This window comes from Eupeodes corollae, chromosome 1 (genome assembly GCF_945859685.1).
Source record: "Eupeodes corollae chromosome 1, idEupCoro1.1, whole genome shotgun sequence".
Taxonomy (NCBI): domain Eukaryota; kingdom Metazoa; phylum Arthropoda; class Insecta; order Diptera; family Syrphidae; genus Eupeodes; species Eupeodes corollae.
This window is the reverse complement of record NC_079147.1, coordinates 169,016,679-169,043,250: the sequence shown is the minus strand read 5'-3', so window position 1 is coordinate 169,043,250 and position 26,572 is coordinate 169,016,679. Positions and strand designations below refer to the sequence as shown.

General features: G+C 33.5%; 2 protein-coding genes and 1 long non-coding RNA gene across 5 annotated transcripts; 1 reads left to right on the top strand and 2 right to left on the bottom strand.

Moving 5' to 3' along the window:
* Positions 1 to 1,480: 1,480 nt before the first annotated feature.
* On the bottom strand, positions 1,481 to 26,343 carry LOC129942055 (protocadherin alpha-8). 2 transcript variants are annotated; one of them, XM_056050851.1, is made up of 5 exons: positions 24,881 to 26,342; positions 8,201 to 8,505; positions 2,711 to 3,754; positions 1,989 to 2,655; positions 1,481 to 1,919 (listed from the first exon to the last, which is right to left on the bottom strand). In XM_056050851.1, the coding sequence occupies exons 1-5, from the start codon at positions 24,948 to 24,950 to the stop codon at positions 1,717 to 1,719; spliced, it is 2,289 nt and encodes a 762-aa protein (XP_055906826.1). In that variant the 5' UTR covers positions 24,951 to 26,342; the 3' UTR covers positions 1,481 to 1,716. The 2 variants fall into 2 exon arrangements, with proteins under 2 accessions (XP_055906826.1, XP_055906827.1); XM_056050852.1 differs by having other exon boundaries at positions 1,701 to 1,919; positions 1,996 to 2,655; positions 24,881 to 26,343.
* LOC129942057 (uncharacterized) lies at positions 12,529 to 13,554 on the top strand. 2 transcript variants are annotated; one of them, XR_008780967.1, is made up of 4 exons: positions 12,529 to 12,697; positions 12,762 to 12,854; positions 12,918 to 13,157; positions 13,215 to 13,554. It is a non-coding gene; the product is annotated as an uncharacterized LOC129942057 (long non-coding RNA). The 2 variants fall into 2 exon arrangements; XR_008780966.1 differs by having other exon boundaries at positions 12,762 to 13,157.
* LOC129942056 (uncharacterized) lies at positions 23,212 to 24,156 on the bottom strand. Its single transcript, XM_056050853.1, has 4 exons — positions 23,941 to 24,156; positions 23,700 to 23,882; positions 23,533 to 23,630; positions 23,212 to 23,476 (listed from the first exon to the last, which is right to left on the bottom strand). The coding sequence occupies exons 1-4, from the start codon at positions 24,010 to 24,012 to the stop codon at positions 23,251 to 23,253; spliced, it is 579 nt and encodes a 192-aa protein (XP_055906828.1). The 5' UTR covers positions 24,013 to 24,156; the 3' UTR covers positions 23,212 to 23,250.
* Positions 26,344 to 26,572: the final 229 nt, after the last annotated feature.

The following is a 26,572-nucleotide window of genomic DNA, read 5'->3' as shown; positions in this document are numbered from 1 at the left end:
ATGCTGTCTTACATCTATATAATATGTTTTGTCCTAGCATGATAAACTTTATATGATGATAGCTCTCCGATTGTAGCAAAAAAGAATATACTTAGATATTACTTATCATGTGGGAGATGTTAGAGAAGTTCACTCTCAGCATCCGTAAAGCTACTGTCGGCTGCTAACGAATACAATTAGACCTTCGTTTGTCGAAACCTTCCGTTTGTCTTATGTAGAATAATCATATACATTTTTTCGTTGTCTTACTCTATCTGATTTTCTAACGGACTTAATAAAGTTGAAGGTACAGACAAATCTTGAAGATTTAGTTCAAAATATTCTTCTTCACTTTGGTTAGGTCTTTTTTGATAATCTTAAATGTAGTTGTTGTTTTTAAAATTGGATCTTGATTTTCTTCACTTGCCCCCACTTCGAAATTACCTATCCAAATAGTTGTTCTTCCAAAAAAAAGGCCATCACAAGATTTCATAAGTTTCCTCTTCTTTGGATCTTACAGTCGGTAAGCTTTCAAATCCTATTTTGCGAGGACATTCAGGACTCTTAAGGGGCATTCACCATCATTTGTGATCCAAACACTGCAAATGAGACATATCTGTTTTTTTTCGTCACCAAATCACCTGAGATGTTTTGTTCTACTTTGTACTGAAATTTTCTTAAGCTATTCTTATGATTTAAACTTGCTATAGCAGATGTAAAAAACACTTACTTTCCGAGGTTTTCCTTGGTTTTACGTTTATTTGAGCAATTTTGTGTGTAATTTCTTTTCTGTTTACTTTGGAATTTTGTCGCTCATGGCATGCAAAGGTTGTGTTTCTAAACCCATGATAATTAGCTCCACTCATCATTTAGCCTTCAAAAATTCATGATCCTATAATTTCTCTGATACAATCATTTGAAGTGAATTCAAATTAGTCCACAGAACCACTAGATTTCAAATTCGTATTCAATGACGTCTTTAACAAACCAATTTTTCGTGTAAGACCTTTATCAGCAAGAGAAGCTTCTAAGCGACCCCACTCCTCTTTCGTATTAGTTGTGTTCTTGCCATGAACGAAATGTATTAGTTCGAGTAACATAATTATCTTTTCGCTTTTATAATTTGCTTAGCATCTTTTTTTAATCCGCGAACGCTTTCTTACAGATCTTCATGCTCCAAAAAATCTGAACTATGAAAGGCATTTTAACTTTTCAAATGCTGGAATAGGCAACAAATTGATTTCTTTTCTTCAATTGTATGTTGACCAGCAATTTTGGGCTCATTACCTTTTGGAGAGCTATCTGACGAAAATAGTTTGCTTCAGATTCTAGTTTGTTGAAGGTTCTAACAAGAATAACAAACCAAGTTAAATTAGTGTTATCATTGATTATAATTTTCAACCATCTGGAAATATAATCAATTTCTCTTCCTTTCTCTGGAAGAAATTAAATTGAAGAAAGTCCAAAACAAGACCAACATTATAGTATGTATTTAAATTTAATGAAGATTTTTATTATTTTTAGTGTAAAAAAATTGTTTTTATTTCGGAAGCAATTTTGTTATGTCCTTAAGCTCTATCAATTTTCCAAGAATAAATTAAACGTAACAAAAAACGATCACGCTAGCTTCATAAATCTAGCCACATGCAATACTTTTTACAAAAAATAAATGAGATCCTATACGAAGGAGAGTATTTTACAGGTTATAAAAATGGTACATGCACTTCTATTGATTTTTTAAAAATAAACTGTTAAATTATTCTCCGATGAACCCATGTCTTCTGTAGCTGATAATAAATTCGACTTGTGCGGCTCCCACGCTGCCTTCTTGCTGCTATTCTCGGATAAATTATGTTCTACAGTCTCGTGGATTGCGATCGAATGTCGCTCCATTTCGCCATCGTAGAGTTGGCCGTTAGCGGACGCCCTAGATACAATACCTTAATGAAAATTTTTGGACGAAAATAATTACAGGAGAGTTTTAAAAATTTCAATATTTAAAATCTAACTTCTCACTGTTGCCGCATAATTATCACGTTCGCGCTGCCGTTCCCGTTCACGTTGAGCTTCTCGTTCAAGACTAGCAGCTAGAATTGTTGAAGCTCCTGCGCTGAGGCTGCTTCCCGATCCGCCATGTCCGTTAGTGGTGGGGTTTGTAAGAGTAACATTGCCACCGGCAGTAGTTTTTACCCTAGGAAGACCATTGTGAGAAGGTACTTTTGGTCGAGTCATTAGATTTGCTGACGATACAGCTCCTTGACTGTGGACTCTGTTTCGAGATTTTGGGGATTTGGTCTTTGTTTTTGAACGGATAATGTAGCATGTGAGGACCAGTATTATTAAAACAAAGATGCCAACGAGAACTCCAAACATTCCAAGAATACTAGAAGCCCACGACGTTTGAGCTAAAGCTACACCTTTCATTGTCACCGTTATTGGCACTGATGTACTTCGCGGCGGAACGCCAGAGTCTGTGGCAATGGCAACAATATGAATTGTCGATTCATTCAAAACCATCTCTGGACGAATGAAGAGATTACCGGATGAATCAATTTCAAAAAGCCCTGCGTGTTGACCTCGTAGAGAAAGTTCAATTTTGTCATTTCTATCTCCATCCGCGGCTTCGATTTTCCCAATCATTATTCCGTCAAAACTTTCCGCTCGTGATCTAAGGCTCTGTAAAAAATAAAGAAATAGTTTAAAATATTTTTGAATACAACAATACACTTACACTTTTGGGAACAACAAACTCATAATGGGTCTCTCTAAATCTAGGTTCCCAATCATTAACGTCAATCACTTCCAAGCTTACTTCTGCAGTTGCATTAGCTACGCCATCTGTTGCAACCACTGTAAAGTCATGGTGTGTAGCTTGTTCGTAGTCCAACGGTTTCTGTAGAATTACCTCTCCCAGTGTTCCTACATTGAAGTGTTGCGATTGCATTGCATCTGGAATGTAATATCTTAAATGCTTGCCGGGCTTATTTGTCGGCAAAGCTAGAATTCTATTGCCTACAAGCATATCCTCTCGAATTCGCATGAAAAATCGTTTCTGAACAAATGCCAACGTTGTCATGTCACTGTGTGTGCCTGGTCGTGACAAAGTCACAGTTGTCAAAGCATATTTATCCGGATTATCTATTTGGGTTGCTTTTACAACTAAAGTGGCACCGTTAACAAGATCGGAGTAGCCAATATTAGCTAGCAGTGTGATAGCACCAGTATTGGGATGGATTCGAAAGTACTTAGTGTCCTGAGACTGAACAATAGAATATTGTATTGGAGCACAAATGCCCTCATCTTGGTCAACAGCCTTGATTGCCTCGGGACGAATTTTCAGCTCTCCTGGACGACCATCAGTCGGGAGTTCGCCTTGGTATGATTCTTGCAGAAACTTTGGATTTTGATCATCAGCATCAGTAATGACAAGTCGCAGCATGGTATCAGTAAATTTAGGAGGAGTTCCCTGATCCTGTGCTCTTAACTTGAGAGTCAAATTATGCATAACTTCGTAGTCCAAAGGCTTCCTTAGCACCAGGGTCCCTTCGAGTGGATTTAAAAATTGTACATAATCCGAAAATGGCCCTGGAAGCACCTGATATTCAACTGTTGAAAACGGACCTTGCTGATCAATGTCTGCTGCCCGAGCACCCTGTAGAATTCGTGTACCCGGAACTGTTACCTCGGACAGCGTTAACGTGTACGGTGTACCAATCCATTGGGGTGCATTATCATTGACGTCTATAACTCGAACATTAACCGGTATAACGAAACTCTGAAAAGAAGAAAAAAATATCATACAGGGTTTCACTTTATTGAGTATCTACATACATATGTAAGTTGCATGAAAATGGAGTAAGGGACAAAAACAAAGGTTGAAAATGAAACAAAAATCTGTTTAACCAAACCAACTGAGTCAATGGCCTTTAATTTGTTGCACATCAATAGAAAAAACTTTGTGTTTTACTTTTATGTATCAACTTCCACAGCTTTTAAAATGGGGAAGAACTATGAATGCATATTTTTTTCCGGTAAAGGGTCGAAAGTGAGTCAACTGTCAATTCACAAGAAGAAATAAAATTGGAGTAACAGGTTTTTCAATTTTCTTTATACATAGGTTTGAGGAAATACATAAGTCTGCTAGTTTTGAGCTTGTTTTGTGTAATAGAGATTATGGGATTGTTTTGTATGGAGCGATTTATATATTGATGGAAGAATTACGTACAATTCTCTTAAATAATTGTGTTCGTGTACCTGTATGTAACCCCATTCTTTTATACAGTTTTATTATTTGAAGTAATAAACATGCTGTATTTTAAAATACTGTGTAGTCAAAATTCTGTAGGTATGATACTATAGATTCATAATATTGTATGGTTAATATTCTGTATTTCAAAATACTGTACATTTAAAATACAGAACATTGGAACATTATCCTAATTAAAAAAATATTATGATATATTCTTTCAAAAGTATTTTGTTTTCAAAATTCTGTATTTATGATAATTTCAGCAGTTTGATGTATAGAATTTATAAATACAGAATTTTGAGTAACAGTATTTTGTACATCAAAATGGGGTGGCGCAACAGTGAACCAGGGCCTAGTGACTTACAACTCTCAACCATTCCTGTGTGCTGCGAGTACTGTTGTCAGGAATGGAAGGGACCTACAATTTTATGCCGAATCCGAACGGCTAGTTTTGAGAAAGCACTTTTTCATGACAAGAACTACTCTTGAAGGATTTGTCAATTCCTCGCAAGAGGCAGTACCCGCGAAAATTATTTTTTTTTTTAAATTAAGGTGGCACAGGCAGGGATTGAACCCAAGACCCCTTGCATGACAGTCCAAATGACAGTATTTTGTACATACAGTATTTTAAATAAAGTATTATGATGTTCAAATAGTAGAAATGTGTATTCAAGAGGACTGAAGCGTCTATAGATTTTTATCAAAACCCAGCTTTTTCTATCAACTCCTACTTTTACCTCCCCGTGGGAAAAATCGGGTGTCTAGTACCTCAACTGGAGATTAGGTTCCAACCCCAGTGAAAAGTTGTTGGAAATAGAAAATGAGAGAGGCAGACGGCAGTGGAAGAATTTGCAAGATGGAATCAACGGCGGCGTCTACAGTTCCAGTTAGGTTGAACTACTTAGTGAACATATAATTGAAGCAGAGGCCTGTAAGGAGTGGTTATGCCGGCAGACATCATCGCCATCCAGGAAAAACGATGGGATGGGCCAGGCAAAAAGAGATTGAATGCTACCCAGTAAAATAACAACGCTTATTTGGATGCGGCTTTGTCATTGGAGCCAGACTTAGGAAACAAGTCTTGAGCTATAGGTGCATCAACGAGCGCCTCATGACCATCCCCATCAAGTCCAAATTCGGCAACATTAGAATAATATGCGCACACGCCTCGAAGAGAAGGATGACAGCACCAAGGATATATTTTTCAAGCTCCTGGACAAAGCATATGAGTAGTGTCCTAGGTACGATATTAAAACTGTCCTGGGCGATTTCAATGCCAAGCTACGAGGGTAGGCATCTTTAGTGGAATATTTGGGAAAAACAGCCTGCGCGACAACACTTCCGATAACGGATTCAGGCTCACCGCTTTTGCTGCAGGGCGAAACGGCATGGTAGCCATAAGCGTTTTTTTATAACTTAACATCCACAAATTAACTTGGAGTTCTTCACATCAAACTACCATCAATCAGATTGACCATATTGCGATCGACGCTATATACGTGTCCAGCATCAGAGATGTCCGAACTTTTCAAGAAGTTTACATCAACTCGGACCACTACCTCGTTGGTAACAATTTAAGTTTCCAGACCCAAGGCGAAAACAGGGAGATGCTGGGAGAAAATACAACGTCGAAATTTCAAAGTTCTCTGCTGATAACACAATGTATCGAGAACCAGTTGTAACCAAAAACACTCTATATAAAGATATAAATCCCCGGTAGACATCTTGGTTTGCCTACAAGCTAAACCGGAAATCAGCCTCATAAACTTTTTCATAGTATGCGTGTAATTTCTCCTCTAATTTATTAAATTTCCCCAAAAACCTCAGTAAGTGTGTCTATGTATGCGTGAAAACACGTCAATTTTTCTCGTTGAATTCGTCCACATTACAAATACAACAATGTAAACAAATGGGTTTTGGAGGGTGATACGTACGAAGGATTTATATCTTTACTAGAGTGTTTTTGGTTGTAACGTTGCCAAGATGCAATCAGAGAAGCCTCATATGGCATGCTGGGTTTCAAGCAGCCATTAACAAGGAACCCCTGGTTTGATGAGGAATGTAGGCAGGAAAATGCAACCAATCAACAGGCACGTAAAGTGACCGGCGCTGCATAGAAAGACAAGAGCTGCTCACAAGAGCTATGAGCAAAAGAGGGGAGATGAACACCGACTTCTCAGAAGGCAAAAAAAGAGCATGAGAAGCCTGGGGTCGAACATGTTGACAGGTTAAAAATCAGGAATGAAGTTCGAAAGTTTTATGAGCAGGTGAAACGAAATTATAACAAAGCTGCTGGAGCAAACAAGCTAAAGGCTTGAATGTCGACGTTAAAGCAACTTTTCTGTAAGATGGTCGGAAGAAAGCATGCATAATGAATGGAACCTCAGTATTGTTTTCTCGATTCTGAAAAAAGCAGACCCTCTAAACTGCACCAACTATAGAGGCATCAGTCTTCTTAGCATCGCTAACAAAATCTTCTCTGCCGTAATGTGAACGTCTAAAACCCATCGTCAACAACCTTATCAGTGTGGTTTTAGACCAGGAAAGTCCACCGTCAATCAAATATTCAGATTACGGCAGACCTTGCAGAAAACTCACGGACATGAAATTCACATCCACGATCCACCATCTCTTCATCGATTTTAAGGCTGCATATGACAGCATCTACAGAGACGAGCTGTATAGAGCCATGCTAGTTTTGGCATGACCATGGAGAATTCGCGCTGCTCCATAAAGGTTGGAAACAACTTAACCTTTCGATGTCAAAAAAGGCTTTAGACAAGGCTTTTGTGAGTATTGTGGCAGAGGGGGCTTAACGGTTTAACCGTTAATGAGGGCAAAACAAAGGAGACATCTAGCTAGGGACCGAGCTAGATGGAGAAGTTCGTTGTGTGGGGCCCTAGTTCACATAGGACTGTAATACCACCTTATGTAAGTAAGAAATTAAGTCTTATGAGCCAAACAGTATTTTGAGCCCAACCCAATATACATACATACATATTAATATTATTATAAAATGAGGAAGTTTTTTTTTCTTTGTAGTACTGATTGTTTATAAATCTATCCTTTTTAATAACAACATTGCATACAACTAACTAACTAACAATTAATGAATTTTTAGGGCCGGTTAGATCTATCAGTAACATCTATGTATTAAAAACACTTTTATTGAATAGAATTTTTGAACATGAAGACACTTAACATTATACAAATGACCAAGCTTTTTATCATTGGAAAACAAATTCGCGTAACAGAAGTTTAGTTCCAATTTTTTAGTAAATGTTATTTTTTGTAAAGTAACTTCAAATTTTGGGATTAATCAAAAGAGTTGTTATGTGCTTTTAAATTAAAAATTGAAAGAATTCTGTAGATACTTCAATATAAAACACATAAATAGCTATGATGGTGTTGAAAAGCGTCTTCTTTTTCAGCGTATTTTTAAAATATTAAAAAACCGCATTTTGAAGTGAAATATTTTCTATTGTGAATTTTGTAATACTAATTTGACATACTATTTTTTAATAAAATAATGAGTTAACAAATTAAGTATTCAAAATTATAGGAAGAACAAACAATTGAAATGTTTCGAAAGTTCTTTAAAATATACATGGAGATTTAAGCTTTAAGCTAAACCAAGTCAAAATGCAATGATCGGGATTAGTTAGTTTTTAGTTTCTTTAAATATGTTTACTTTGTTGTTTGCAATTTTCCTTCAACAATAAAATTATCTGGTCTTGATAAATTTGTTCAGTATTTGTTGGAAAAAATACGAAAAATTGGTTTTCTTAAACTTTGAGTCTTAAAACAATTTTAACTTAAAAACACACCATTTTGGTTTCTAATTAGTAATTACTAACAACCTTAGCCTACTTTTTATCTTTATTTTAGCAGATCAAATAATTCAATTTTTCAAAATCATAATAAAATAATTCAATTAAGTTTTCAACAAAAAAAACTGTTATGGAAACGTACCGGGTCTGTTGAGTGCCTTCTCACACAAATAACGTTGACATATATTGATGATGGCCCTTTTACTCCTTCTTTATCCAGCTCGACAGCAAGTACTACATTTTTTGATCCTGGTACTATTTCAACAGGTGCATCGCGTTCTCTAAGTGTCAAATTTATGTCACCCAAATCCTCGTCTGGATTTCCATTTATGCGAAGCTTTCCAATCAAAGCCCCAACTTCGAGATCTTCGCTGGCTAAAAAACTCTCTGCCGATCCACCACCTTCCAAATAACATCTTGAGTCCAGTATAGCGCTTTCAACTGCTGCTAGGGTAAATAAAAAAAAAATTGAAATTTCATGCTTCTATTTAATTTTTAAAATTTCGGACTATCTTTACACTGGTAAGCCAATATCATGGTAGATAGTATACTTTTTGCTAATTTAACACACTTAATCGCGGTCATCAAATCTATTAAATAAAAGTTTGTGTATATAGATACACGAAAGATAGCCAGTTAAATGTGGCAGCATGGTTGTTGGTCATTAAATACTTTTTTTTCGGATATGCTCTACTAAGCTGCATGATTTCTTTTTGCAACTAGGTACCTAATTCTATCGATGGAAAAATAGACAAATGCATTTATTCTTTTATTTTTAAATTTGAGATGCACATATGTATTTAATATAGGCATTTGTTCGCAAAAAGTTTAACACAACAAGTTTCAAGACAAATGCTTTTTGCATTATTCAATGTACCATATACATGTTACATGGGTGTATCTTGTCAAAAAAAAAAAAAAACAGATTTATCAATAGTCTAACGCTTGATAAAATCTATTTTTTTTACAATTTGCGTACACCATAAAGTCGGGTGAATATCCATGAGCGTGTTATCTCAAGAAATAGCCCAATCGATTGGCCGCCTCATTCTTTGGAACCTGTAGACTATTTTCTTGTATGCTACTAATATCATCATGAAATAACTCCCCAAATTATGTACTTACTTAAGGTGGCGCTGCAGTCATGTGTGAACTAGGGCCTCACCTAACAAATTTCTCCATCTAGCTGGGTCCCTAGATAGATGTCGCCTTTTTCGTGCTCCAAGTTGGGAGAGGTCACTTTCCATTTGTACGTTGCACCTGATCCGCGGTCTTCCTCTACTGCGCTGTCTTGTAGGTGTGGGGTCCAAGATTTTCCGAGCAGAATCATTGGTTTCCATGCGCTCTACGTGACCCAGCCATCTTAGTCGTTAGACTTTTACTCTTCTGTACAGCCCGTACAGCTCGTCCTTCCATCTTCTTCTTCACTCACCTTCAATGCATACGGGACCGTAGATTACGCGTTCTACTCTCGTTTTTCTCAAATCGACCGAAAGTGCTTTCATCCGCTTTTGTCATAGCCCATGCTTCTGCACCGTATAGAAGGACGGGGATGAAAAAACGGACGAGTTTGGCAGGGATGTCAAAACTAGGCATGGCTCTATACAGCTGGTCCCTGTAGATGCTGTGATATGCAGCCTGGAAATCGATGAAGAAATGGTAGGTGTGAATTTCATGTTCTTGAGTTTTTTCCAGGGTCTACCGTAATGTGAATATTTGATCGACGGTGGACTTTCCTGGTCTAAAACCACACAGATAAGGACCTATCCGGTTATTGACGACGGGCTTTAGACGTTCATATATTACGGCAGAGAAGATTTTGTAAGCGATGTCAAGCAGACTGATGCCTCTATAAATAGTTGGTGCAGTTTAGTGGGACTCCTTTTTAAGAATCGGGCAAACAGAACTAAGGTTCTATTTATCGGGCATGCTTTCTTTCGACCATATCATACAGATAAGTTGGTGAATGCTTCTAACTAAATTATCTCCAGCTGCTTTAAAGAGCTCAACAGTCAAGCCATCTGCTTTAGCGGCTTTGTTAGACTTCAGCTTAGTTATGGCAATTTTTACTTCGTCTAAGTCGAGAAGACGGGTTTGTTGGCTTTCTTTGTCTATGTTGAATGGATCATCCTGTCTAAGAGCTGAATTCGGTTCGTTGTTGCCATTATACAGTCTGCAGCGGTGGTCCTTCCATATCCTCAGCATTGAATGCGGTTCCACTATGATATTTTTACCTTCCACTTTGCAGCCTTCCGTTTATGTACTTGTGAATTTCGTTTCACCTGCTCATAGAACTTTCGAACTTCATTCCTGATTTTAAACCTCTCAACATCTTCGACCCCACGCTTCTCATGGTCTTGTTTTCTTTCTGAGAAGTCAGTGTTTCTTTCGTCTCTTCTGCTCATAGAGCTCGTCAGCAGCTCTCGCCCTTCTATGCAAATCCCCAAATTAATAAAACCAAAAAAACATGAAATAAATCCCCATTTCCATAAAACTTTTGAGGGTAATTTCATATTTGTTTGAATTGTTATTTCTTGGAGAGCTATTTCACGTACCTAACGTAAAGTCGTCGGTTAATGCCAACCCAGGCGATGACGTTTGAAGAGCTCAGATCTAAAGCAAATACACGATTGGAAGGCCTGCCAATATTGGCAGATTTTTCGCAAAACATTTTAACCAATTTTCTATCAACCATGTATGCGCTCAATTTTATCTGGCAAAAGTAACAGAAAAAAAGTAGTAGTGGGCAGATTCAGATAACATAAGGGACTTGAACGTACATTTTGACTAGTTGGTTTTTCAAGTGTCATACATTTCAAAGTTGAAACTGTACTTTACCAACTGTCAGTTTGGTACAAAAACTATGAACAACTTTATTGTCTGCAAAGCACTTCACAGGCGAACTACAAGTCAATCACATTTGTACTATAAAGAAATATTTATTTCTTTTCCAATTTGACAAGGAACCCTCTTACACAAAAAAAAATTGGATCGAAATGTGCAGAAAATAAATAAATAAATCATAGAGTAATAAAGCTTTCAATTGAAAAGAAAAAAAAAACATCTAACTTTCTAGTCAACTTTCCAATAAAGTTGCCTTAATGGAAAGTTGATTTTTTGGCAGCTTGATAATAGATCAGATACTAGAAGTTGTTTTACTTTCAAGTCCCATATGTTGCCTGAACTTGCCCGTTGTCCACTAATTGAATATTGGATGCTCTTCTTTCCAAACAACATTCGCAGAAAGTCTTAGAGCAGGAGTCAACAACAAAAGCTAACAGGATTTTTCAGGAAAATTTTGACATTTCTCGACTTTTCAAGGTCCCTAGAATCTTAATAAAAGACTTTTAGAGAGGTATCGTCGTTCATATCTCCAGAACCAGTAGATATATCAGCTTCAAATACATTTTGTTTCAATATCACTAGAATCTAAAAAAAGGATTTTTAGAGAGATGTCGTCGTCCATATCTCAAGAAACAGTAAAGATATCAAAAATTAAATAAATTTTTGTATACACATAATGATGCAGAAAGATGCAGAAAGGACTCTCAAAGAAATTGAGTGGGTATGGTTTTTTTACCTTAGCAATTTAAAAACATAAAATTTTGGAAAACCCAAAATATCTCACGAACCAATAACACTAGCGACTTGAATTAATTTTTTTTATTATATATTGTGACATGATACATAATAAGTGTTATTTTGAAAAAAAATCAAATAACGGTTTTTTTTATAAAAGTTGGAAAACAACGCCCTTCCGCTTTTTTGCTCTTTTTTAATGCTTTAAAAAAAGTTTTACAGTGATCGGATTTAGTGCAAATTTGCGCCGTTTTGTTCGATAATATGTTTCCATCTAGACGTCAACTTCATAACCTCGTAGAAGCCACCTCCTTATTTGTGAAGAACTGGAACAGCCACTTCTCACAAGCTTCTTTTAAGTTCACCTTTACACCACCAAGGGCGTTCGCCATGGACAGGGACATCTGAGCTCCCGTAGCTTCTGACGAGTGATAAACGAAGTATGTGAACCGGCGTTGTCCTAGTGGAACACCACACCCTTCCTGTTACCCGAATCTGGACGCCTGTGGTCGATCACCAGCTTCAAGTGGTCCAGTTGTTCGCAGTAGATGGTAGAAATAAGCGTCTGGAAATAAGGGAGCAGCTCATAGTGGATGATTCCCTTCCAATCCCACCAATCATACAGCAAAACCTTCCTGCCTGTCAATCCCGGCTCGGGCACTGTTTAGGATGATTCATTGGCCTTCGACTACTACCATATTCGCTTGGTATTGTCGTATGTGATCAATTTTTCGTCGCCAATCACCTTTCACTTCAAAAATGGGTCTAGTTCGTTCCGTTTCAGCGTTTTAACTATTCTAATTTTTTTTAAAATAGTTCAACTGACAACTTTTTTAACAAAACTCGATAACCTACAAACCTTTAAAGCAAGACAAACTGTGTCAGTGTGTGTCGTTACCGAGCCTTTTTTTTAATGTGTTGGACACGATTGCAGCATGAGGACGAACGCACAAAGTATAAGATTACATAATCATCTGCCTGCAACATTTATTAACTGTTAACTTATTTAGCTGTGAACAAACCTAATTCTTTTTAGAATTTATTTGGATTGAAAATAGATGTAACTTAAATATACCTCAATTTGATCTAAAGCTCATTTTCTTCATCTTATTCTTTCTTTTTAGTTTATAATTGACATTATGTACCTCATGGAATATTCTTCAACAAATTGAAACAATAAACCGTGTCAAACCTATAATTTTGTACGGAATAGTTAGGTAAGCAGTGACTATAAGCCAGGTATTGTTCCAAATCACTCATATGTGACATAACTGCATTAGCCGTAACTCTATGATGACAATAATTTACATGTAATAAGTCGAAGCCACTTTGTTCCTGCATTTAAGTTTTATGGAAAATGTGAAAAAGTTTTTCAAGATGCATTCAATAAGAACGATACGATAACCAAGAATCACTTCCTTGCCGTTCTGAGGCACATTGAATGAAGATAATTACACCGATACTCGCAGCCATGGTAGCATATGGCCTGTAGTTGGTTGTGCCCATAAGTAGATACGTATGTACACTTACATTATAAAGTAATAGACACAAAAATGTCAAAATTTCCACATCATTAGGATATAAAAAGGAAGGGGACTTGAACAAATCAAAACGCACAACACGTCACTGGAGCGGATCAGAAGGTGAAGCTATATGATGAAGCAATGGTCACAGAGGAACACATCCATAATTTATGCAATCGTGATATACTATATGCATGTGTACATATGTATATTTTGCTACCGGATTTCTAAGGGCTATACAGCTTTTTGTAATGTCGATAAATTTAAGATTTAACATCATCAAGTCAAACCATCATGAGAAGAAAGAACTTATGAGGCACATATATACATACATACGGTATACCAGTAACAATACCTTAGTGAATCATCCAACTGTACAATCAAATGAAAGTAAAAATTATGCCAAAAAACAAATTTCACTTTCATTAAAAATATAATACTGCTGTGTTTGTTATTGTTGGGCGTTAATGAGGTTCAACCATTTCGAAGACGAAGAAAGTGACTGTTTTTCTGCAATTTGTCTGCGGTCGGTTGGGTGTTTGTATTTGTTCAGCAACACACTGCCATAGGCATTGTAGAGTGAATTTATGGTTGAAGGACTTTTATATACCTACCAAACTTATTATTAAAACAGCAGAAATGACGCTCTGGAAATACATTTTAATAAAAGTGGATCAGGTAATTTATTTGATCACAACAATATTCCGAGAAAAAAAGGAGACTAACAAGATATAACATCGAATAAGAACGAAGAAAATTCTTGGACTAAAATTTAAAACTGAACTTATTTTGTAGCCAACGGTTTTTTCACACGCAGGTTAAAGTGTCTCCGTGGATGGTATCTCTGTATACCTCTACCCTATCAGATACTTAGGTACAGGTATTCTGCAAAAAAATATATACAAAAGTTTGGAGAGTATAATCCGACAGCTCATCGATAGAATTCCAAAGCGATCACATTGGGAAGGTTCATACAACTTAACTGACTTCATTTGCAGTGAAGAGGGTTCTTTGGACGTACATTTTGACCAAGGCAAAAAGTATTTCAAGTGCCTTAAACTTAAAACTCGGAACCTTACTTCGCTAACCTCTACATTCACTTCATCATGCAAAAACTATCAAAAAAAAGAGGCTGGGATGCGACCCACGCTGATAACTTCCCATCCCGTCTGTCGATTTGTCTTGCTTAAAAGTTTGTCTATATGTATTTTTACCAAATTTGCGCACTATTTTTTGTAGATTTTATTTTTTATGAAAAAAACGGACTGTTGGATTTTTATATAAAAATTACTGAATATTGAAAACAATATTTTCTCTAAAATAAAATAAGTTTGAAGCCAATATTTTTAATTTTTGAAAAGCTATTTGAGCCGAAAGTAAATTTTTCCAAGTTTTAGTAGGTATTGTTTTTTTTTTAGAGTTTTATTTTTTGTAAAAAAACTGTCAATTCGAATTTTTTAAAAATTTTACCAAATGTTGAAAACAATATTTCTTATAAGATAAAATTAGTTTGAAGCTAATATTTTAAATTTTTGAAGAGGTATTTGCGTCGAAAATCAATTTTTACCAACTTTTATACATTTTTTTTCAGGTTTTTATTTTTTGTAAAAAACTGTAAATTCGATTTTTCTCAAAATTTGTTCTAATGTTAAAAACAATATTTCTTATAAGAAAAAATTAGTTATAACCTATTATCTCAAAGTTTTGAAAAGATATTAGAGTCGAAAATCAATTTTTATCAACTTTTATACATTTTTTTAGGTTTTTATTTTTTGTAAAAAAAACTGTCAATTAGATTTTTCTCAAAATTTTATCAGATGTCAAAAACATTATTCTCCGTTGCACAAAATTGTTTTAGAGATCAAATCATATTTCAGTCGTAAAATTTGGAGGTGACAAATTTTTTTTTCAGTTTTATTTATTTATAAAAAGACCGCTATATTGATTTTTTTTCAAAAATATACCTGTTTGGTATCACTTTACAATAATATTTATAATTCAAGTCTCTAGCGTTTTTGGTTCGTAAGATATTTAGGGTTAACCAAAATTTTCACCTTTTTTTTCAAACTGCTATGGTAAAAAAAACACCCACGCAATTTTGTTGAGAGCCCTTTCTGCATCTTTCTGCCTTATTATCTGTATAACAAAATTTATTTGAAGTCGATATCTTCTCTGGTTCTTGAGCTATGGAGGACGAAAAAAACGTCGCGAGCGTACGGACGTACAAACGTACGTACACACGCACGCACAGACATCTTTCTAAAAATCTTTTATTTCGACTCTAGGGACCTTGAAACGTCGAGAAATGTCAAAATTTTCAATTTGAAAAATCGGACTAAGAAACACTCCTCAGGCAAGCTACAATTCCATCTCGAATTTTATTTTGAAATTAAAAAAAAATATTACTTATATTCCTTTTCCAATTTGACAAGGAACCCTAACTAAGTTCAGCTTGATTATCTGTCATTTGAAATACATGGAATTTACTTGATAGTTATTTCTAGTTAAGCTTGATTATCTGTCATTTGGGCATAAATGAAATTGACTTGATAGTTAGGATGGCTGCGTTCAATCTCAGACAGATAGGGTATCCGGACACCTTTTTGTGAGTGTTTTACGTGTAAATTAACAGCTGATCAAAAACAGCTGAGATGTCAAAAAAAGGAATCCAAAGGTATCCAATAATTTCTGGGGTATGTAGGTATCTGACAGAACAGCTGATTCAACACATGGTTGAATTTCAAGAAACTTAAAAATTGATTTCAGCTATTTGTTTTGTTGGTAAACAAAAAGATAGAAAATGTTAGTTGAAGTTGTATTTGAGGATGTTTTGTACATAATAGACGATGAAGAAGCTATTTGCCTACGAATTTTAGAAACATAGATTACGGTTATCTCTTATTTATTAAATTGTTACGCACCTATCAATTCATCATCGTCCGACGAATCAGTTGAATTATCCATTAAATGTTTTACCTTATAACAATTTTGACATGGAAGCTTAAATGTTTCTCTGCTTTTTGTGAGCAGCTGAACGTTGTTTTTATTTTTTGACAGTTATCTCAATACATCGAACTCGTTCAAAAAGTTATCTAAAAAACCACCTATCCAAGATATCCTATCCAACACGAGATTGAACACAGCCGATGATTTTTCTTCATTAACTTTCCAGTCAACTTTCCAATAAAGTTACCTTAATTATAAGGGAATTTTTTGGCAGTTGGTCAAACAGATGCTAGAAACTTGACTTACTTTCAAGTCCCTTATAATGTCGTCTGAACCTACCTATTACCTTTGAGATAAAGCAAATATATACTTTTGTGAAGTTCGCAAGTCTTTGCTTTAAGTTATCGTGATCGTTTTTTTTTTTGTTAGTGCTGTCATCAAATTGCACTTCAGAATTTTATAAAGTAGTTAGCATATGTATATGCAAAGGCAAATCCAGACTTTGAATTAGGGAGAACATAAAGATGAGTTTTTGAGCACCTCTTACTAATGTTTTTTAATGTGCAGTAAATGAGGCTGACATCTTAACTTTTTATTCACTATTTCAAGGGCTTAAGTCAAAATTAAGTTACAAGATTTAGTGAGAACACTGCTGTCAATCCAGGCATGGTACTAACTAATTTGGACGACTCTCTACACATGAAAGCATTTTAAGATTTCAACAGTTTTCTTAATATGTCCTATTTAAGATCAAAAACACAAAGAAAGCGTCACTTTCAATAAAATGTAATTGAAGACGAGTTTCACGAATTTAAAGGCAACTAAATATTAAATTGGTGATCTCTTATTCAAGGTTTGTTCTTTAGAACCTATATTTGCTCTTTCTTTCGGAAAAAACGTTATGAAAATAATTTAAAGTACTATTAAAGTTTTTCCAAATTCTAAATTGTGTGAAAACAAAGATTTTAGTTGCTTTTGACAGCAAACCTTTTTGGGTGAATATCGTTAAATTACTAACAAATCTTTAGATGGAATTTTGACTCATACAATTTCAGTGTATATAGGCCTTATGGCTCATATGACTCCCCCTGGATCGTCCATTGGTCAAAACTTGAAGAATTTGTGCTGCGTGGTTTGAATACGACTGAATTTCCGATTCATACTATGTTCTTGGTCCAATCTTTAATTCATAGTTGTACTTTTAGCAAAAAAGTTTAAAGCAGTAAAATACACATGTTTATATAAAAAATGAATAATTTAAAATATAAGCGGGGATCTATTAACGCAATACGATGAGTTTTGAACTGAAAATATTTAAAATTTAATTACAAAAAATTTGAAAATTATCTCCTACACCCCTAGATTCGCCATTGCTCGTAGGAATCATATTGGTTGTTAGGAAGTAAAATAATGAAATTATAGTATAATACACGCAAAAAATGAAAACAAAATATTGTTAACTATTTAGTTTCAATCTTTTTATTAACTTTCATCTTATTAGTTTTAAAATCATAAATTTAATTTCTACTTGTTCGAAAAATACTTGCTCTTTACTAAAATCCCTTTTCTTAGATTTTTGTATTCTTATTTTTCTAACATTTCTCAAAAGAATATTTACAATATTTAAAATATTTTAAATAATTTTCAGTTTTTATTTATCACTGTTATTATTCGAATTTGTAAGTTTCTTGTTGTTAAAATTTCAAAGAATGTTGTTTGCACCCAACCCTAGGTTAGTACAACTTTTGGTTAGGTAACCCTATGCTATTAGGTGAATAGCATACCACATTTCGAGTAGTTATTCAAAAACTTCAGCTTTAAGAGAGGACATTTTGAAAGATTATTGAGATACAGAGAGTTTTCGGCAACCTTGGAAGTATTAGTAAGTAATTAAGCATATTTCAAAATAGCAAAAAAACTTAATAACGTGCTACATTGTGAGATTCTCAGAAGTCTATACAAGTTTATAGTAGGTCAAAAGGAAGGAAATAAGCTTTGAATAAAGGACAACGTGTATAAAGCATATTTGACATATCCTTATGGGATTTCCAAGCGTAAATTCAGATTTCCTTCAAAAATTGATTTTTTTTGTTGCCCATGGATCACGATTAGAATTGTTTTCGTATTTGTCATCGTGTTAGTGTAACTTCGTGTACGTGTTAACGCGTGTGGTAAAGCTGTTAAATTCTTGCACAAACATTTAAAAGAAAATTATATTAGTAGTTATACAAAGAAGGGTAAATTTGTCGAAAAAACCTAGACCTACGGATTTAATCGTAAATCAATTTAGTTCGATTAAGTGGGAATCAGTAAGAAATAATCGTAGTCATTGCTACACTATTAAAGATTTATAAACGTACATATATTGTGTTTAGCAACCGTATTGTGTGAAAGACCTAAACTGTTTCCACAGCACAGGAAATATAGTTAATGCCAACTCCCCCATATACCTAACCGAATGGCATCTCGTCACTAAATTTCTAAGAAGCCCTCAAACAATTTTCAAAACGTGAATATCTTTTTGGTTTATTTGACCTTAACCTGCAATAATCTTTTCTGTCATCAACTAGATTAACGACACAAAGACTATCAAGCACAATAAAAAGCGAACTACTCGTATAATAATATTTTATTACGACACAACAATTAAGCAACCTCTATTCATTTGATCTTCTTTCAAGCCAAAACTAGCAAAACAGTCACATAAAAAGAAGTTCAAACATGCAGTTTAAATAACAAGAAAGATTTAGGTAATGTAAATAAAAGCCCAGAAAATATAAAAATTTTACTTCTCGACTCGTGTTTGTTTTTTTTTGTTTTATGTTTACTCTGTGCCTTAATGGTATTATGATTTCAAACTTTTGTTTTGAATTTGATATATTTTAGGCAAGGGCGGATCCAGACGTTTAAAAGGTGGGGGTCACACACTTATTATATAGACGAGTTTTTACTAACAGCTTAGATTCTTTAATGTTCTGTTAAGGGGCTAACAAAATTTAAATAACACGATGTGTTATCAAAATTAACCTTAATTTCGCACATTTCAAAGTGACAACTTTAATTATTAAAGTATTTTAGAACACTGTAATCCAGCAAGGTATAGCCTAACTAATCAATTTGGACGACTCCTTACCATTGTTACCACTTTACTTCAATTGAAGTAGATCTTCTTCTTTTTCAAATAAATCTTAAATCTACTTCCTACTTCGCACGATCATCAGAATATTGAAATCTACTTAATTTTTAAGGTCTGTGTTTCTACCTATTTCAATTTTAATAAAAATAGACTGAATCTACTTTTTTTTCTCCTTATCACTCTTGTACGTAATCTCAAAATTTTCTGGAGAATTAAACATCGCTTGAGTGTATGTATTTGTAGCGAGGTTCCGTTTTATCTATGTGTTCTAGTTTTACCCTTTTATTAGTTAGTTTTGCATTCTTAAACAAATTAAAACTCGAGATTTTAATCAAACATGACATTACGTTGGTAGGGAAGTCGAAAAAAGTGGGCCCCCCGATTTCGGCGGCTTGTCTGTATGTCTTTCCTTTTTACTAAACTAAAAATAACAGAAGTCCTAATACAAATTCATACGGTCAAAAATCGATAGTTCGAATTTTCTCAAAAACAAAACGATAGTTTTTTTTAATTTTTGCTCAAATTTTTGTTCTTAGTTTGGCTTCTTTCAATATAAAAAAAATTGTATTGCTCCATAAAACCGTTATTTTGTTTTTATTCTCAAGAACTAAACTACTTTTTTCTGCAAAAGCTCTTATAATGTCTCAAAAAAGATTTTTGAAAACAAACTTTTTATGCAGGTACATACATTTTAAATCATAAAATACAGGAAATAGTGTTTTAAACAGCTTTTTTTGGATGTTCTGAAACCGTATAATGAATACAAAAACTATTTCATCTAACGCGTTATTTGCAATTAAAACAATTTAAAGTCATTTCATTTGACCAACACGAGCCCAATCTTTGCATTTGCGATGCCATCAACCAAGATATTATTGAATTAATATTCTATTAATCATATGATATGAATTCTTAAACAATTCTAGTTTTTTTTTTTAATTTTTCCATGGAATTAATGTAATTTAAAAATGTTTAATGAATAAGTTCATTTTTGAAATCTACTTCGGTTTTTTCCTAAAATCTACTTCCACTTGTGACGTGGTAAGGCTGCTCCCTACATATGAAAACGATCCAACGATTTCCTAAATATGCAATAGTTTAGAGCTAAAACACAATAGTTTAGAGTGTTGTTGTTGCTTTTATGCTGAAATATGAAATTATTTTGATACGTACATAGCTTTTTTCCAAAAATAATATATTCTTTTTTGTTGTCATTTCTTTTAATGCGAAAAACATTACACAAATTCAAAAACCCAAAAAATGAGAAAGAATTGTCTGGTTTTTTTTTGACGTATGTAGTTTTTTCGAACTCAATTTTCGGGAGATAGATATTACTATCGTTAATTAGTCTGCTTACTCGTAGATTGGGGCTGATCTTAAACTTAAGGAAATAGGTGCATTTAAGTACATAATTTCTCTAAAAAGCTTTTATATTGATAAATATGAAACGTTCATTGTGTTTTTTAATTAGCCATTGGTTTAACAAAAGTGTCACTTTTGCTGTTTTAGGACATTTATATTTTTAAATTTCGTGTAAAAATTTGAGTTCTAGAGAATCCAAAGCAAATTCACTTCAAAAAAAATAGATTCCTTTAATTTTTTAGGACCTTAAAATTTTTTGTATTCAACAGAAAATCAATTTAGAAATAAATAATATGCTAGATTTTGCTTATTTTTTCCGAAAAGTCTATTTAATAATATTTTACAAAAATATTCACCCCTTTCTGAAGTATCGCGTTTAAAAAAAAACAATATTTTTTAAAAATCAAAAAAATATTTACATTTTTGATCATCAAAAATCATCAATTTGATCATTGAAAAAAGCTTTAAAAGAAAGAAAAATGATTGAAATCGGTCCATTAATTCTTGAGAAAACTTAAAACCAAAATAACGGTTTTATGAGGGATACCATTCTGGAGCAACACCAAAATATTTTTTTCTAGGAGAAAAAGCGAAATTAAGACCAAGAAACTTAGAGAAAGTTTGTAAAACAATCTATCAAAGCAATTTTGAAAAATATCGAATTTTCGATTTTTAATCAACAAAATTTTATGGAGACTGCTTTAATTTTTCGTACACAAAAAATGAAAATAAAACGCCTTACGCTAATCGGTTGAAATCTAAACTTTAATTGACGCAATGGTTTTTCTATCATCGTAATGTCATGTTTAATTAAAAGCTTGAGTTCGAAATTTTGTACGAATGGTTTCTTCTTCAGAACCTGAATATTTGCTCTTTTTCTTAGGAACAAATTTTATGAAAATAATTTAAAGCATTTCTAAAGTTTTTTCAAATTCTAAATAGCGTGAAAATAAAGATTCAGTTCTTTTTGACCACAAACGGCTTTTTTGTGAATATCGTTAAATTACTAACAAACCTTTAGATGAACTAGTTACAACTTACAACTTAACTTTATAGGTTTAATGGATTATATGACCGCCACGATCGTCTTTTGGTTAATTTGTGGTGCGTTTTTGGAATGGGTCTGAATTATTGATTAATATTATGTTCTTGGTCCTCACTTAAAAGTAGTGCTTTTAGCAACAAAGCTTAAGGAAGTTAAATAAACATTTTCACATACAAAAAATAAATAATTCAAAATATAATGGGGGTCATATCCATTAAATTTAATATTCATTATAAATAAATAAAAACGGCGAGTACTGTCTTCTTTTTAAAAGAATAAAATTAATTAAATCATAGATTTACTAAGCGGCTAACATAAACCATGTAACGATGTTGGGATCGTTTTTAATGAAAATACTTTTGAGTTGGGTACTTTTAACATATTTAAATAAAAACGTCATGCACATTATTTCGTAAGCTATTGTTTCTCAATAATATGAGAATATTGTATATTTTTTTTAATAATATGCATCTAGGTTCTACACTCCACTTTCACTCCAAATGAAATTAAAATCGATTCAAAATATAAATTGAAGTTCTGAAATCTACTTTTATCGACATTGGTCGCATTCACAAAGCTAGTGGCCACGTAGTCAAAATTCAACTAGCTTTGTGAATGCAAACCTACACTACAAAGCTAGTCAATCTGGAACTGTCATATTATTGACAAATGCAAATATATAAAATAAGAAACATTTTTGATTTGATAACTTTAACTTATCTTTTGTGTTTTTAAATTCAATAAAATCAAATTTAAGGCACAATTTGAATGATTTATATTTGTATTTAAATATTGAACGATTTATTTCAATTTGAATTCGTGTGGTTTACCGAGCAACTCATCGTGAAACGTCAAAATCATTCTCCACTAACTTTGTAGCTGAATTTTGTACACTACGTCGGAGGGGAAATTTCAATTACTTTTGTAGTAAGATTTAGCCAATCAGAATCCCTTGACAACGTAGCCACTAGCTTTGTGAATGCGACCAATTTCCGATCGAATGGTAGAACCCTGCAAAACAATTTCGCTCGATTTTCAATTTAAGATTTATATTTCATTTCATTCGATTTTGCTGATATTCTTTGTTCTGATTAATTAAACGTGCAAGAGAACTGATTCGAAGTTGATTTTTTTAGCAAAGGAGAACCGAATAAATATGGTAAAATTAAAATCAAATAATGAAAAATAGGGATTGATTGATTTGTTAATCATTTAGGAGAAAAACAAAAATATATTTATCAGAAGGGAGGTAAAAACAATAACAATTTGTGTTATAAAGGGCGCATTAGCCCGCTGTAAATAAGAAGCACATAATCTACAAAAAGCACTCGAAACATTCGCGTATCACATTATCTTAACACATTAACATAATGCAGTTTGTTTTCTTTTACAAATCGATATTTTTGACGAAGCGCTAAGATCAACATTTTAATAAACTTATTTCAGTTTAAAATTTTGGAGATTTGGAAACTTAACAAATCGCCAAATCGTACATACGAACTGTTGAATTTGCATTTAATCTACTTTTGATGATCGGACGCACAGACGAAGAAAATGCCACATTTCTATTTCTTCACAATAAGTTTATGATTTATTTATTATTAAATTTTACCCTGTACACAATAAAAACAATTTAAAACTTTATCCAAAAGATTTGTTTTCAAACGGGGCGGAAGAAGCTCTAAATTTACTGAGGTGTCACTATCATCTGAATTATTGTCTTCTGACTCAATTGCTATTTCTTGTATGCTAAATGTATCTGACAACTCTTGTTTCTTTGTACTCTTCAGCTTTAATGGGAAGAAAGATATTTCTTCTTGGTCATCACTAGAAAAGGTAAATAAGCTATAGAATAGAATATTTTAAATTTCTTCAATCTGTACCTTTCAGATTTGTAATCAACTAACGGCTGGTTTTCGACATAACCAGGTATTTGTAGGCGACTAATTGGAATTAGGCTTGAAGATTGTGATTTTTTTGACTACAAACAACAACAAAAAAAAGAAGGAATGAGATGATTGTCTGCATGTTTTGATTTTTTTAAACTCACACAAGTATCCTGATATTGGTTGTAACTGCGTTTTGCTTTTTCAACTTTTAGCTCTAATTTTCTTTGAAGAATACGACATGTATTTGTCTGTTTATAATATTCGGAATTTCCATTTTCTTCTACATTTGTATTTGGTCGCCCACTAAAAGAGACTTCCAGATGGTTTGTTGCGTTTTCATTAGCCTTAAATAAAAATTTGTGGAACAATATTATAATAACATGGTCAATTTAAATTTCTTACATTTTCAGTCTTTTCTAAATAACCATTGTTTGGTTCGAAATAATTTACTATTTTGGTAGTCGTGTCTTCCATACTTTTGGTATTATATTGGTTTTGAAATTTATTCTATAAAGTAATTCACTTCTCTTCGATAAAATGCAGTTGACGAAATTATACGCTATCTACGTCAACTATTCGTTGAAATGTTTTCATTTTGACTACAGCTAAAATGTCAGATTGATTAGTGCCTGGGATGTATTTCATGAATGTTATTGATTTTTTTATTTCATATTATCGTCATGCGCATTTTAAAGGAGTTTGCTTATTTCTGGCCAAGAATGTACATGACCAAAATTGGCTACACATGAAAGGTGACGTTTAGTTAGTTATAAATGGTTGAAATATTTTGAAATATAAATTTGAAGACACTAACAAAACTGAGGTTTTAAAGTTTTAATCTTGAAGTAAGCAAGCCACAGCTATTAAAAGAAAGTCGTTTCAGCATCTTTTTATCAATTGTAACATGGATTTGCAACCATTATTTGTTTTAAATGACAATGAGAGTGGCCCAAAAACTTTGTTTTGATAAATCTTGAAAACCGATAGACCAGTTTCACTATATCTAAGACCTTAAAATTGACATCCACAAATTTGGTTTAAAAACTCTTCATACGTATGTTAAGTGTATGATGACTTTAGTTTAGTTTATTTTCAAGAGGTTCTATTTAGATAACTTATTATAAATATATAAAAAAAAGTCAAATAATATCTTTAATTTCCTAGTATCAATTTTTTTCTAACAAAGCATCTCATCTCTAATTAAACGCTTATTAGAATGTAAAAATTTAAAGTTTATAAATGTTGTTTACTTAATTTAGTTTTCAACATTCAATGTTAATATTTTTTCGAGTAAACAAATATGTATATTTGTATCTAATAAACATAAACCAACTTTGCCTACCTTCTAATTGAAGTATTAAACAAATTCCCACTGCAACAGTAGTAATCCAATTTTGTGAAACGATCCACATTTTTCGGTCAAAGATAATATGGCTGTATTTTTACAAACATATCGAATCACATTATGCATTTATTAGCCAGCGCGTACGTATTCACTTTATCCTTAACAAAAATCACTATTAAGCACTCATCTACATATTCAAACAACCATTTTCTTTTTATCAACTGTTTGAACACTTCTTTTTATGGACACAGCTATAGTTTTTCCAGTGAAAATGTCGGTGGACCTTGCTTTTAAACAAAAGTTCTTATTCGAAAAATACACTTGTTTCTAAAACCGGAAGTTATAACCCGGAATAAGTATCGCACTTCTATCTTTTGAAGGAAAATAGTTCACACACTATGAATCCATTTAGAATGCTTCACTTTTGTTTTTGTTTCGAGAACATAACTATTTATTGTCCTAGATAATAATTAAAGAGTAGGTAAGTCCCGGTCTAGTAATGTAATTTAGTAGACGAGATAAGAAGATCAACTCAATTACATTACAAGGAAATCTAGAGCTGCTTTGTATTAACAAAGATACAAACGTTTAGAAGACTATATGTAGCATATTTTATTTCGATTCATATGCAATTGTTGGGACTGGGGTGAACGTTATGTCTACTCGTGTGGCAATAATCAACATAAATCTGAGCTAGCACAGAAATTCATGCAAGTGGAACACACATATCAAACTTGGGGCCTACATAAATGTATCATTGCCCATACCGCACCGCACCGCACCTCACCACACCACCCCGAATATTAAATCGAAATTACAAATCTCAGTCAAACATTAGCTTTCTTTTTTTCGTGACAAATTTTTAAGAAACATTCGAAATTATTTATATACACAGGTATGTATGTTAACACTTCAATAATACTCCCACAATCTTTATAGTTTCAGCCCACTTAGAAGGAAGTTTTGAAAAACTTGACCGGAACTATGAACTAAAATTGCCGCTGCTAACACTGAAGTAGAAGTCATTCACCTGTTAGGTGATTTGCTCCCCTTGCTCTAAAATCCACCCAAAGGATTGCTACTTTTACAACCCTTACCACACCGTCAGAACGGGCACAGAAAATGCACTTTCCCTGTGGTGTTTTTGTTATTATTTTTGTTGCACGCAATGTCCAGTGCACTTAGCTTCCTGAGTAACACTTTCCTTCTAGAAACAAGTATTTATTTAGGAGTTTAACGAATAGAAAATATAGGAGAGTTAAAGGAGGTATAGGTTGCGTTTGTTTCATCAACCGGAAATGTTGATTTGAATGGATAATATCAAAACTAAAAAATACGTTTTTATCGCACACGTTTTTCTTTTTTCAGAAACTCGGAGTTTCTTCGCTAACGGCTAAATGGTTACTGAATTGGAAGTTTTGAGGAAAAGAGCTTGATGGCCACGACTCTAATAGCTAATGTGCTGATTCTTTCCACATCACCCATCAAGCGTTGCAAAGAAGAACAGACTGTTTATACTGCAAGAAGTCATATATTGTTTTGTTTTGGTAGTATACTCATATCTACCCTCTTTTTCAACGGAGTGTACTGTTTAAACAAAAGTGAGCCAAAAGAATTGTTTGCATTTGGTATACGAGTAAGAAATGAAGACGGATTTAGGGTTTGTAACGAAATGCCCAAAAGTGAAGT

Coding starts and splice junctions, on each gene's coding strand:
- LOC129942056 (XM_056050853.1), bottom strand. CDS start 24,012: ATGGAAGACACGACTACCAAAATAGTAAATTATTTCGAACCAAACAAT. Junction 23,631..23,699: donor ACCAATATCAGGATACTTGT/GTGAGTTTAAAA, acceptor TGTTGTTTGTAG/TCAAAAAAATCACAATCTTC. Junction 23,477..23,532: donor GTTGATTACAAATCTGAAAG/GTACAGATTGAA, acceptor TACCTTTTCTAG/TGATGACCAAGAAGAAATAT.
- LOC129942055 (XM_056050851.1), bottom strand. CDS start 24,950: ATGTGGATCGTTTCACAAAATTGGATTACTACTGTTGCAGTGGGAATT. Junction 8,506..24,880: donor TTTAATACTTCAATTAGAAG/GTAGGCAAAGTT, acceptor TATTTACCCTAG/CAGCAGTTGAAAGCGCTATA. Junction 3,755..8,200: donor GAAGGCACTCAACAGACCCG/GTACGTTTCCAT, acceptor TCTTCTTTTCAG/AGTTTCGTTATACCGGTTAA.